This window comes from Anthonomus grandis, chromosome 9 (assembly GCF_022605725.1).
Source record: "Anthonomus grandis grandis chromosome 9, icAntGran1.3, whole genome shotgun sequence".
In the NCBI taxonomy this organism is placed as follows: Eukaryota; Metazoa; Arthropoda; class Insecta; order Coleoptera; family Curculionidae; genus Anthonomus; species Anthonomus grandis.
In genome coordinates, this window is record NC_065554.1 from 29,212,246 (window position 1) to 29,226,473 (window position 14,228).

General features: G+C 31.4%; 3 protein-coding genes across 6 annotated transcripts in view; 2 read left to right on the forward strand and 1 right to left on the reverse strand.

Annotated features, from left to right (window-relative positions):
• LOC126740180 (coatomer subunit alpha) overlaps positions 1–4,335 on the reverse strand; it is a 48,552-nt gene extending 44,217 nt beyond the window's left edge. The window contains exons 1-3 of the mRNA XM_050446111.1: positions 3,911–4,335; positions 1,192–1,459; positions 219–389 (exon numbers count right to left, since the gene is read on the reverse strand). Coding sequence (XP_050302068.1) covers positions 219–389; positions 1,192–1,459; positions 3,911–4,138 — 667 coding nt within the window. The 5' untranslated portion in view covers positions 4,139–4,335. The remainder of the gene's footprint in view (positions 1–218; positions 390–1,191; positions 1,460–3,910) is intronic.
• A 768-nt stretch (positions 4,336–5,103) lies between these two features.
• Positions 5,104–14,228, forward strand: part of LOC126740217 (kelch-like ECH-associated protein 1B) — a 34,273-nt gene continuing 25,148 nt past the window's right edge. Inside the window, exon 1 of one of the 4 annotated variants that reach the window (XM_050446150.1) lies at positions 5,104–5,265. Coding sequence is in view for 1 of the 4 variants with exons in the window: in XM_050446149.1 (XP_050302106.1) it covers positions 12,123–12,154 (32 nt within the window). In the remaining 3 variants the exon portion in view is untranslated. Of the gene's footprint in view, positions 5,266–11,963; positions 12,273–14,228 lie in introns of those variants that run through there. The other 3 variants (XM_050446152.1, XM_050446149.1, XM_050446151.1) reach the window with 3 other exon arrangements.
• Positions 8,244–9,899, forward strand: LOC126740166 (zinc finger MYM-type protein 1-like). The gene is made up of 2 exons (XM_050446095.1): positions 8,244–8,325; positions 8,830–9,899. The coding sequence occupies exons 1-2, from the start codon at positions 8,244–8,246 to the stop codon at positions 9,897–9,899; spliced, it is 1,152 nt and encodes a 383-aa protein (XP_050302052.1).

Here is a 14,228-nt window from a genome sequence, read left to right on the forward strand (position 1 = left end):
AAATTGCCATAAATATCAATTGAATTAATTATAATAAATAAAATTGATGGCAAATAAATAGTGTACAATTAAAAGCTTGAGAGTCTTTGTACAAAACAAAGAATATTCTTATGAAAAGCATGTTGAAACATACATAGTTTATTGTCAATGTTGAAATAAGCAAATTAAACATTTTTACACTACTTGTCACTTATATTAAAAAACTAATTATTTCTCACCTATTAATGGTAAACTGTGATGAAAAGATGCCCAATTGACTCCTCTATCGTGTCCCTCTAAAACATGTTTAACAACAGCATCAGATACCCCAAATAAATCAGTTGTTCCTGGATTTTTTAAATGTTCTTCCAAACCAGCTGGTCCTGGAGCAACGTTCTTCTTTCTCAAACCTTAAAATAAACAAATATAAAAAATATTCAAAAAAATATTTTATATTAGAATTAATAACTCTGATATTTATGGTTAAGACAGCATGGGATGATTTTGAATGCTCCTTGTTACTCATAGGTTTTAATAGACCCAAAAAATAATTTATTCAATTTAATTTTTCTACTTTACACATAAATAGCAGCATTCTTCATTATTCAGTATCAGTAAAGAATCTTGATGTAATTTTTGATAAGCAGTAGATGTCATTAAAAAATTATCCTGCATTTATGCTTTACTTAACTTTGGTTATTGCAATATTGGTTTTTATAATTACCTCACTCTTTAAATGAAGAACAAGCTTCAATTATCTTAAGATGCCTCTTTGAGATTTGTGTTCAACAAAATTTGACCACATCACACCAACATATAAATAGAAAATAGCTTTAAATTTTGGGTCAGTTTGTTTAGAGAATGTACAAGTTTAGGTACTCTAAAGATTTTTCATATTATTTCGGAGTAAGACAAGATTTATACAGTCACTGCCTAAGAAACATCATAAGATTTCAAATACCTCTGCATAGAAGTGAAAGTTTTAAAAACTCACTTGCCTATCAGGATGTTTTTTGTTAAACCTTAAAGGTATACAACTTCCAAGAAGAAATACAAGGCACTTCTGTTAGATTCATATATAGTTTTATATATTGTAATGTTAAATAACAAATTTAGTTACCTCTAACTAATACTGTATTTGTCCGGTTAAAAGGGAGAACTTGTTATGTGAATGTTTTGTTGTTGCCTAATAAAAGTTCATTTATTATTTACCAGAAATATCCCAAACTCGCACAGTAGAATCCAAACTGGCCGAAACTAATAAGTCCTCACTAGGATGAAACATTGCGCACATAACATAGTGATTGTGTCCAGTGAGGACGCAAATGCACGTACGACTCTGCCAGTTCCAAATGCGGATGGTTTGATCATCGGAGGCAGACACAATCCATGGGTATTCATGGTGGAACATTGTGGTCCTGATGTAGTCCAAGTGGCCCAGGAGGGTGAAAATGCATCTCTTTTGTTTGTAGTTCCATACCTTAAAGAGAATTTTGAGCTGTCTATTTAATAATATACAGCATACCACAATAAAATATAAAGTTTTAGTTTTAATATACATGCATGAGGTGATGAAAATTTCGCAGGTTCAGTAAGTAGGGAATATTTTTATATGGGACGTGTTAAAATGGGAGTGACTCCTGGTTTTATTGAAGAGCACATTAAAAAGCGGTGCCCTCAGATTAGGGACCTTAAAGTAGAATTGTTGCCAGTTAAGGGTGAGACTATTTCTTTTCAGATAAGCATCAATGGCGATTGTATAGGGATGATTTTTTAAGGCCGGATAACTGGCCTAGAGGGGTTATCTTGCGAAAATTTTGGTTAAATAATAAACGCAAGATAAATTTTCATCAAAATCAAATGAATCAGACCATAGTTTAGTGCAGGATGGCTCTTCTGGTTCAAGTGTTTGCGTGTATTATGCTAATACAAGTGGTATGAGAACTAAAATAAAAGATTTTCAGCAGGCACTTAGATGCTGCTGCTATGATATTGTTATGATTGCAGAGACTTGGTTAACATCTAAATATTCAGATGCTGAAATTGGTGTATCAAACTATGATTTATATAGATATGATCGTCAAATGGATACGAATACTACCAAGGCTTGTGGAGGTGATGTATTGATTGCGGCTAAAAAGAGTTTATGTACACATAGAATTGGTATCCCACTTGTTGATGTGGATATTTATCAGATCTATTTGACTTTTACAATAGACAATCAAAGCTTTGTTGTTGGTTGCATTTATATACCATCTCCATCTCCACTTCAAGCCTATTTAAGCCATTGTGAATCCGTTGAATATGTATATAGTAGATATTCAAGTAGTTTGTTTGTCTTGGCAGGTGATTACAATTTACCACATGCTAGATGGGAGAATGATGCTCTTGGTTTGGTGGTTGGTGGTTGTCTGGAGAATGACAGAAAGTCTGTGCTTTCTCTGGCCAACTGCTTTAGCTTCTATAACTAAATTTTTCCAGGTAAATGGGGTTTTAAATATCAACGAGGTTGCCTTGGATCTCGTATTTAGTAGCTCAGATTTAATTAGTGTTGAACGTGCAATAGACAAGATTTTTGAGAATAGCTTACACCATACAGCAATTAGTTTTGACCTTTGTTGTGCAGAAAATTCTGATGATATGATATATGAGGAATATTTTTATGATTTTGGTAAGGAAGATTACATAGCAATTAACAATTGTCTTGCTGGGATAGACTGAAATCACTTGTTTTTGGTAGAGACATCTATTGAAAATTGAGAGAATTTGTATTGTTGAGACAACAATGTGAGTACTTAAGAGAGTTGTGCTATCAACAATACACTAATAAGGTGGAAATGAATCTCGCTAGCAATCCGAGGTACTTCTGGTCATATATTCAAAATAAAAGAACTGATTTTAGTCTTCCCTCCAGAATGACATACAATAACAAGATTAGTATGAATATCTCTGATACTGCGAATATGTTTGCAGAATACTTTTCATCCGTCTATTCGGATGAGCTAGTCAATGACATACCATCTTTTGATTTTGATAAATCAATTTGTCTGAGCACTTTAACTCTGTCAACTCAGGATGTTTATGAGGTTATTACTTCCTCTGGTAGGGCAATGAAAATGCTGGGTTTTATCCAACGGTCTACAACTGATTTGTCTTTGTTTACTTTATTGCTTTCTTGTTAGGCCCATCTTGGAGTATGGCTCAATTGTGTGGTCCCTGTCATATAACTGCTACATTGAGCAGATTGAAAAAACTCAAAATAAATTTTTAAGGGTGGCGGCTTTTAGATGTGGTTACAGGAGACAGGAGTTTTACTATCAGTGGGTCAGGGATAACCTGAACTTACCCACATTAGAGTCACAAAGTTACTCGACTTATGTTTTATGTATAAGGTTTTAAATGCTACTATAGATTGTCCCGAGTTATTCTCTCTTTTTAAACTTAGGGTGCCTTCCAGATTGAATAGACAATCAGAAATATTTTCAGTCCCATTCCACCATACCAATTATGGCATTAATGAGCCAATTACACGAATGGCTCGAAGTGCTAATGGTCTGTCAGGACAGATAAGCTTTTTTGACTCTAGGATTACATCTTTTAAGGGGCAGTTAAAGAATATTATTTCATAGGGGCTTTAATTAATTAACTCATTTACACCTTTCATTGATTTATAGATAATTTTGTATCTGAATATATATGTTTGTATGGGTATGCTATGTAACACTTTTGTAAATGGATTCCGTAAATAAATAAAGAAATTATATTTACAATATTCAATCAAATCTGCAGTTGAAGTAACTATTAATCTAATAGTTGGGTGATGGAGTACATCCCTTGATAATCTTCAAAAGAATTAGATGAAACTATATATTTTTATATATTGTTTCTAATTTAATATAATGAAGCTTTTGTCCTAATCTCTGTTGCATACCTTAATCTTATAATCATCTCCTCCGGAAACAAAAAGAGGTTGTTGATTATGAAAACTGATTCCTCGGACAGGCCCATCATGCTCATCGAACTTCTCCAATAGGGTGCACATCCTGTAGTCCCACAATTGGATGGAGCCGTTATGCAAACTGGTCAAGATCCACGGCCTTTTAGGGTGGAAGGATAAACCCTTCACCCTGGCCGATTTGGTTTCGAATTTTGTTAACATTTTTGCCTGTTTTTCGGGCCTACCCTTATGTTTGCACTTAAAACTTAAAATCAATCGTTTATTCACATTTAGCGCTCTTGTGTCTTAATAGAATTTATCGCTTTTGGCTTATACTTTAAACATAAATCAAGAAATATAGTTTTTTTAAAATTAAATCTTTATTTTTCAATTTCGGGTCGACGTGGCTGTCAAATATGACAAGTAAGCAGTGGTTGACGTGTAAAAAAAGCATATAGGATATCATATTGCCTCTCTTTTTAAAGAAAGAGAACACTATTCTGACGTGAGAGAAAAAATATTTAGGCAGCATCTTCTTCTTCTTTTTTTTTCACACTGGCCTTAATCTAATAGCAACTGCAGACTTTATCTTAGTCTAAAGACAGAAATATAAGTTGAAATGAGTAGATCAGCTCCTTCCTTCTCTAATTATTACATTATTTTATATATTGACTGTAAGCCAATAGGATTGATGTTGCTAAGTTGCGGGAGGACGTCAACTTTTGACAGAAGAAGAAGACGAAGAGCTGACATATTTGGTTCTTGCTTCACGTGTACTGTTTGCTATCTCCTTTTAATGAAGAGAGAGAGAGAGAGAGAGAGAGACTTATGCGGCATTGCCAAGGCTAATACATTTTCCCTACTTTTAGGGAAATTTCAAAATAAATTAAATCCGTTTTTGTGTCTAGAACACTCTATGACTCTATATAGTGCGTGCATCGAACGTTTTTTGTCGGTCATCAACTTTGAATGCGCTCATTTCAATTCGTCCTATACCCTAGGAAATAAAAAAATTGGCAACGGTGCCTTAGGCAAACATTTTCTCCAATAATTGCACTGAAATTCGAAAAAATGCCTTGAATTACTAAATAAAAACCACTAATTAAACATTTATTTACAACAAAAATTGATAATTAATTTAAAAAAAAAACATCTCTACTATTACGTTACGTCACACCGTTTAAGACATAACCTCATTAGCCCCTGTCAAAAGTTTCTAAATGTCAAAAAGCCCAAAGGTGAAAATATTATAAAATAAATGGAGGCTATTTGAATAAATTATGTTCCTCTTCAATATTTGTTTGGATTTGTTAATTGTTTGTTAATTTTACTGTGTGCCTATATAGAAGGTAAGCAACTAGAATTACTTACAAAATGTGTTCTTATTTTGTTGCTCTATTCGACTTGAAAAACAACAAATTTCCTACATAAAAAAATAGCACCCATAGTACTTTATTGTTTTATTAAAAGATTGCTTAAAAAAATGCATTTCATCGTTACTTAAAAGCAAATTTTTATATTTAGTAAACGTAAATTGACATTCAACAAGTTGTTGTTCTTGATAGCTGAGCCAAGGATAGGAATGTAATTATGATTTTGTACTAATGAAGATTTTATGCCACATGTTAATAAAGGGTGATAGATATACTTTTTTTATATTGAGCCATTAGTATATTTACTACCAGTTTATTTGTGTTGAACCAAACATATATGTTCCATCTGCAGCCTCTTAGAACTTATAGACCTGATATCTGAAAATTGTGATAGACCCTAAAGGTGCATAAGCCTGATGAAAATTTACATAAAATTTCATGGCTGAACATTAACTCAAGGTTAGTAATTACACCCCAAGAACTGTCCCATATCAATAATTACCCAACTCCTTGAGTTGCAAAACCTACCATATGCTGAAAGGTTTTAAAAGGTTACAGTATAAGGACACGTCCAAGACCTAATCGAAACCTATAAGGTACTTGCATTTAAGCCACATCCAATTAGAAAAACTACAAGGACATCTCAAAAAAATACTCATTGTCTCAAGATACAATTACAGCAGTAAATATTAAAACATTCAAAAATGAATTGGATAATAAACTCAAATGTAGTGCATCAGACTTCATTAGAGTGAATAAACCATCTGAAAAGACAATATCGTCATCTCACTTACTAGCATATCCATCAATTTCAAAGAACACTTTGAAGTCATCGGCATTATCAACAAACAAAAAGGTAATTGAGTATTTCCATGACTTGCACATGTCAGTTATTATCTCAATATAAAGTAATGGTACCAAATTTGAACCTTAAGGAATATCTGAATCATTTGAATAAGGACTTAACCTAAAACCACTGATCTCAACAATATTTTGCCTCTCCGACAAGTAAGACATTATCAACATAATAAGAGAATTATGCTGGAATGTCTTTGGGAATTTTTTTACAAACATTACAAGGATCAGAGAAGGTTTAGTCAGGAACCCTAAATGCATGCTGACTTTTTGCTTTTGAGGTCTAATAACATAATGTATGTTATATTAATTTTATGTAAGGGCTCTAGTTTTTGACATTCTTTTGAGAATCTTTTTTCTCAAGAAAGAAATTAATTGTTCTTCAAATTTCCAACTAATAATAGGTTGATTTGGAGGCAGAATTGCCATACATGTCTTGTCTCAGTAATATCCAAAATAAAACTAGTCGACATTAGATACAATATTATATAAAATAATATATAATACAGCAACAATTTAATTTATACTTTCTTGTATGAGCTTTCAGGTCAGGTTTAAGTCATCAGAAGTAGACAAAAAATCTATAGTAAGTGACCAATATCATTAAAACATACTTAAATAATGCTAAATCTCTCTATTAGAAAACCCAATGAAGTAAAAAAGCCAAAATATGCTCATTCACCTAATGGATTTTTAAATAATAATTACATTATTTGAAAAACAGTCAATACTGGTGAAGGCTATTTTTAATACATAGATGCCTGAATATGTATTGTAATTGTCAATGCCCATTTATTTCTGCCAGTCATTGTGGATAACTATTTTTCAATGTTTGAAACAACTGATCTCATATAAAATATTTAATGCAATATATTATTACGGATATAAAAGATATAGATGTGTCAGAAGCTATTGACACATTACTGCCAAATAGTATTCATCATACTGCCATAATTTTTGGAGTTCCTATTAATTGTGATAATATATCCAGAATTTTTATTAAGTATTATATTTATTAAAAAGTTAGTTTTTCCTGACATGCTTGTTATTATCTCTATTCAAGGTAATATCGAGAAATTGTGTAATAATAATAATAGAAGTTTCCTGGAAAATATGTTGCGAGTATTAAATGGGGGCATAGTAGCGAATAATTCCGAAAATAAACGTTTCCGGCAATAAAATCCTACCTTTAAAACACTTCATAGTTCATTCATTTTTTTATATAGTCTTTCATTGCTATAAGCAGTGCCGGTTTAACCAGGGGTCTTTTGGGTGCTATAGCACCAGGCGGTAAATCTTAGAAGGGTTTACTTTTAAAGGGTTAGCTTTTTAAGTTTACCACAAAATTAGCTATTCCCGCCTTTTATTATTAAATAATTAAATTTTAAAACCACAATCGAAAAAAGCGACAACTTATTTCAGAGATTACTATACTTCGCAGAACCCAGACCTATAAAAAATAAAAGGTAGGTATTTTATTAACTCAATTGCCTTATTTGCTAACAGACATCTATTATTAAAATCGTAAAGTGGAATATGAATGCGAAATTACGAGTTAAAGCACCGCCACCAACGGTAATTAAAATCGCCAATGCCCAACCCTAGTTTCCTACTTGTACAGCTCCGCATTACTGCCTATGACAAGCGATAAAATTTAGCCGCCAATTATTTCAAAACAACAATTATTTGGCGGTGCAGTATAAAAAGAATTGGCGGTATAAATTGGTGATGTTAGAAAGTTTAGAATTATAGGTTTACTTTAAAATTACAGTAAGTTTGGTGTTTAGTTTAATCGGTGATATTATTCGGATAAAGATTTTTAAAAGATTAAACGGCAATTAAATACGGTAAGTTATGATTTTAGTTGTTTTTTTTTCTTAATATCAAAAAAAAACAACTAGGAAATGGACGGACGAAAGTTATCTGGCTCGTATTGGCGCAAAAGAAAACTGGAAAAACAGCAAAAGGAAAAGAAAGCTTTAGAAAACACTCTTAAATTCACAAGTTTTTTTACACGGGGCAACACAGACGTAGACTAGAGCAGAAGTATATGCGAACCTCAACCTGGACCAAGTACGAGCACTTGCCTTGCAAATGAGATGAATACCCAAGAGACCGGTCTTGAGATGGAGCCACAGGAAAGTCTTTTGCAAAATAATACAGTTGGTGATAGTATTATAGGTAAGTATTTTTGGTGATTGCATATTGCTTTTACGCATAATTTCAGTTAAAAAAAAACCTTAAAGACAAAATCCTTTGTAAATATTTTAATTGTATTTGAATGGTATAGAAATGCATTCAAATGTATTTATTTGTAGATGCAAAAACAGACGATTGGACCGAATTTAAGGATCCGGCACTTTGGAAGGATGGTCAAAATTTTGTGCAAATTCTTTTGGATAACTGAACCGAACAAATTCTTGATAAAATTGACTTTTCAATGTCTAAAAAGAAAACATGGGGACTAAAATAGGTATGCTACCAAGCAAATTTTTTATAAGAAGCTAGTTAACGGTGAAGTAGTTCGAAGAGATTGGGCAATTTATTCAGAAAGTACTGGAAATGTGTTTTGTTTATATTGTTGTTTATTTAGTAACAAACAAAACCAATTTAAAACCGGATTTTCCTCGTGGAATAAATGCATTGAGAGATTCGACGAACACGAGCGTTCCATTGGTCATCTAGATAGTTTAAATGTTTACACAAGCCGCCAATTAAAGCGAGGAAAAATTAACGATGAGTTGGAAAAACAAATAAATTGCAAAAAGGATTATTGGGTCGAAGTATTAAGAAGAATTATAAGCGTGATTAAGTTTTTGGCCTCTAGAGAATTGGTATTTAGAGGAACTGATGAACGTTTTGGTGAAAAGCGCAATGGGAATTATTTGGGTTTATTGGAACTATTAGCAGAATATGATCCGTTTTTAAAAGACCATATAAATCGAATGGCAAATTTGGGCAAGGGTAAAACGTCATACCTATTCAAGGATATCTGTAATGAAGTCCTCACTATCATGGCGAATCGGGTTATTGAGGAAATTGCTAAACAAATTAAGGCGAATAAATATTTTTCAGTCAGTGTGAACTCAACACCCGATATATCACATCAGGATCAGCTAACAATAATTTTAAGGTATTGCAATAGTAAAGGGCTTCCATTTGAAAGGTTTATAGTATTCTATGATAACATTGGGCATGGGGCACAAGAGCTTGAGCAGTGCGTCATGGATATGCTAAAGACATTTAATTTGGACATTCAAAATTGCAGGGGTCAGTCATATGACAACGCAAGCAATATGAGTGGTCGATTTTCTGGATTGCAAGCGCGTATTAAGGCACATAATGAGTTAGCAATCTGTGTTGCGTGTGCCGGACATTCTCTCAATTTAGTTGTTCAAAATGCTGCGGATTGCTGCTTCGAAGCAACACCTTTTTTTATGCTAGTTCAAGCTTTTTATACATTTTTTTCGGCTTCTACACATAGATGGAACTTGTTGTCTAGTACAATAAGAGATTCATCAGGCTCTGAGAAATCGCTCATGCCAAAAAGGGTCAATACAACTCGTTGGTCTTCTCGCTTTGATGCCATAAAGGCGCTACAAAGTAGTTACAATTCAATAAAGACTTGTTTAAATAATATAGCAACAGATGTTAATGAGAAAAATATTGTAAGAGTCGAAGCAAGTTCGTTATGCGAAAAACTTAATTTCTTGGAAAATGGGATCGTTTTGGTTGGATATTTTGCAAAGGGTTAACGATGTTAATAAAACTGTACAAAGAGAGAATTTGGACTTGTGTACAACTTCCCAACTTTTCTCGTCTTTAGTAGAATATTTTGATTTCTTACGTGATCGCTTTGACCATTATGAGAGCTTAGGAATGTTGTTAACAGAAAACGAAAATTATATTGAAAGGCGAAATATCAAACGAAAATTGCAATTAGGAGAAAAAAGTTCCAACGTAAATTTGAGCCAGAGAGATAAAATCCGCACGCAGTGTTTTTTTTTAATAATCGATAATCTAAAATCTGTAATTATTCGTCGGTCAGAAATATATCAAACATGTTCAAATACATTTGAATTTCTTTTTAAGCTAAAATTAATAGATGAAAATATTATCACTGTAGCAACCAAACTAAAGGAAAAATACAGCTCCGATTTAGATAAATATTTTCCTCAAGAATGTGTTCATCTAAAAAAACTATTAAATTCTATATCAGAAATTAAATTAGAAACTCCATTAGATTTAGTTCATGCATTATATGAGAATAAACTAATATCTACATTTCCCAATATCAATATTTGTTTACGCATTTTTTTTTTCTATAATGGTCACAAATGCAAGCGGTGAACGATCGTTTTCTACTCTAAAGAGAGTTAAAACCTATTTACGAAACTCAATAGCGTAAGAAAATTTAAACTCTTTGGCAATTATTTCAATTAATAAAGATATTCTTGATGAAATAGATACATCTTCTATAATCGAAAAATTTGCGTCACTAAAAGCAAGAAAACAATCGTTTAAGTAATTTATATGCATTATTATATAAGTATATTTATTTTTTACGTTTCTTTAAAACCAAAGAATCTGTTTTACTTTTTGTAGAAAGCTTAGGAGTTGAGTTTGTTTTTTTTGGGAGTTTTAGTTGTAAGAGAGTTTATGCTATAGAATCGTTTATTTTTATTTGTATACTGGCGTTGACCTGATGTATTTTTATTTTGTTTTTTTGTAAAATTTGTCTGAACATTTTTTGAAATAAAAGTTTAAAAAAAAAAAAAATTTTTTTTTTTGAACGAGTGGGAAGGGGGGGGGGGGTCGGTGTATTTTTGTAGCACCGGGCGGCAAACTACCTTAAACCGGCACTGGCTATAAGTTGTCAGAAATATAGAAAAATAAAACCCAACTTTAAAAAAAAAATAACTATTTTAATTACAGTTTAAGATTTAAAAATAAAATGAACAAAAGCAAACAAAATATAAAAGTCACCGGGATCGACTTAAACTTTCAATAGTCAAAGCCAATCTGTCTTTCCCTTCCATGCGCGCGTGTATTTCCTTTTCCCAAATTATGCTGAGATCGATATTCCCTTTCATAATATACCGTTGACCTGGAGCACGTGATCCGAGACATGATCCTTATTCGGCATATTTCTTACGAAGTATAACTTGCTCGAACACATTATTTTATAAAAAGTACTAAATTTAATAGCTGTAAATAGAAATTCAAATATACGCTATAATGCAATGGTAGGTACCTTTCAAATAACATCACAATAAATCAATTAGGTATTTTCCAAATATTAATGAGTAAGAATAGAAGGATAGACTTATAATAATGAGTAAGACAAAGAAGGTTATACTCGAAAAAGTTGATGTCTTTTTTCAAAGGAATTTTAATGTAAATAATACTTAGTGTGTTCTTTTAAATGGCATAAATTTCAAAATTACTGAATAATTATTATCAATATCCTCCTATAGTATTATTTTATTAAAAGAAAATAGAACTGAAGTGACATCTGATGGTCGCATTTCCGGTGGGTATAGTGGGAGGAAATTTGAACTGAAGGCGAGAATACTACTAAAATAATTTCAATAAAATTCACCGAAGTATATTTCCAATTAAATCGATAATATATGTATATTACGTTCATGTTACCAATATTATTTATAAAGATTATTCAAATATACTATTTGTTAAATTATATTGGATCTATAATATGTATACTCGTGGCGGGTATTGATAATGTACGAACCCGCTATATTATAGTAAATAATAACGTTCACAGTGTGGATTTACACTTAATTTTGTGAAAGTCATCGTACGTAGTCGTTCGCCCCGCGTATTTTTCATCGCATTGATAAAATCTTGCAAACCAGGATGACAGTACACAATATTAATATTCAACGTACGTTTTATCATTATTGTCGAATTTCTATGAACGTGTTTGTTATTGTTTGTTGTTGTTCTTATTGTTGTTGATGATGATGTTAAGCCAGGGATTTCTACCATCGTAAGTGTGTGGATATAAGACGTTTTCAAAAAAAAAAAATTGGAAACATTCGAAGTACGTTTTTTTTAACGTGAACTTGTATTTTTTATTCTGTGATTTTCAAAGGATGAACATTAAGGTATGATACTTCTCGGGAAATCTCATTTTAAGCACGATTTTCGTTAAGAGTACCATAATCTCTTCTAATACACTAAATTGACCATAAAATTAAATAATATAACCGATTATAAGTTTACCCAAAAACTGCATCAATCTACACATCTGTTTCTAGTGCACTAGTTTGACCATAAATCTATCTCTGTTGGACACATTGTATTAAGCAAAAATTTATCAAATCTAACATAATAGAGATAAGAGACCAACATACAAAATTGACGAAAACACAAAGTAATCATTTTAGAACATTGAATACACAAGGCATTCAATGTTCTAAGGGAAAATGCATATTAAAGTTTTGTTCATTTAATTTCAAAATATTTATAGGCACTTGGTTTCTTGGCACTAGAGCACTATACATCGGCTACAAAAATGAGATCGGGATGCACTGGATGAAAAGGGTAAATGGTAATTGTACCATGGAACGTACATTGTAAATACTACTATACTACTAATAATAAATATGTATGTAACCCACGTATGTACAAATCTATGACTTTAGTGGGTTTCACTGTTTCATTTATTTCTGCAGATTTGGTATTAGGACATTTAGCATGGTTAACATAAGTTTTATTCTGGAAATAAATAAACTGAATTTGTAATATATTGTGTAATAAACTGTGTTATTAAAATAAAAGGGGATTGTATGGTGTTCCTATATGCCTTTGCAATGGATTTGTTTCAATCATATGGTTTGTAATAATTTTACTTATTAAAGTAAGTAAATAATAATTTATGTGAAATTTAATAAAATATTTATTTATATAGAAGCAAACATTAACTTGGCCAAACTACACATACATATTTATTTATTCAGTACACATACATCTTCACTGTAGAGAGCCCTGTAGACCATTTATCATAAAATTAAAAATTTTAACCCTTCCTTGTATATACATTCTTAACTGTCTTCTTTAAATTCATAAAAACAAAGGTAGTTATAAAAAATGTAGATTTTCACTCTTATGACACAAGAGGTGCACAACAAATATGTCCCCCTTATTTAAAACTACAAAAATCAAAGAATAATTCACTGCCCCTTTACGAGTCTTTACTCGTCAGGTATCTCTTAAAAAATTCAAAGTACCCATCAGAGGATACTCTTTTAGAACACATCTTTTATTCTGCCAATGAGTTTATAACCACGCCTCTGAATGAATGACAAATGTGCTCAGTTCTAGACAGATTTTACTGTACTTTTTATTACTATTATACCTTTGTTCAGCAACAGTATTTATGTTCTTGTTAAGATGTCATCACTTTGTACTTGTTTATATTTTTGCTTATATTTATAAGTTTTTGTTTGTATTTGATTTTAAATTTCTGTAATGACTTGAAGGTATGTAATCTCTCAATTGTTATTCAACTGTATTTTTAACTTTTGCATACACTGTTTTTCTTGGTTTTAATTTTATGACTTGGTGTAAGACTGTAAGGTTACTAGCATCAATAAACTACTACTACTACTACTACTACTACTATTAAACTAATATGTATGAAAAGTAGCTTTAATAATTTTAAATCTCAACTTAATAAAATATTAGTCAAATCATAAAATTAAGTCAATTATGGGAAATTAATTAACCTAAATAAAGTTATATCAATTTAAATATGTACCACTTTCTTTCGAATTAAATAAATAAGACGGGTATATTTAAGTTTTTGAGTAATTTTTTATACCGGGTGTTATCAGAAGTTAAATGTAACATTTGGGAAATGTGCAAAATTAGTGGTATCTTCTTCGTTGTCGTTTTTCTAAAATTTGGTAAATAGGAACATGTTTTTTTTTCAGCAAAAACTACTGCATTTAATATGCTTTCCAATCGCAAAAGAAAGAAAACCACAAAAATTGAAAATTTACAAATTTTATATTTCTGGATTGACCAAAATTAAAAAATCAAAATTTCATTAAACAAAC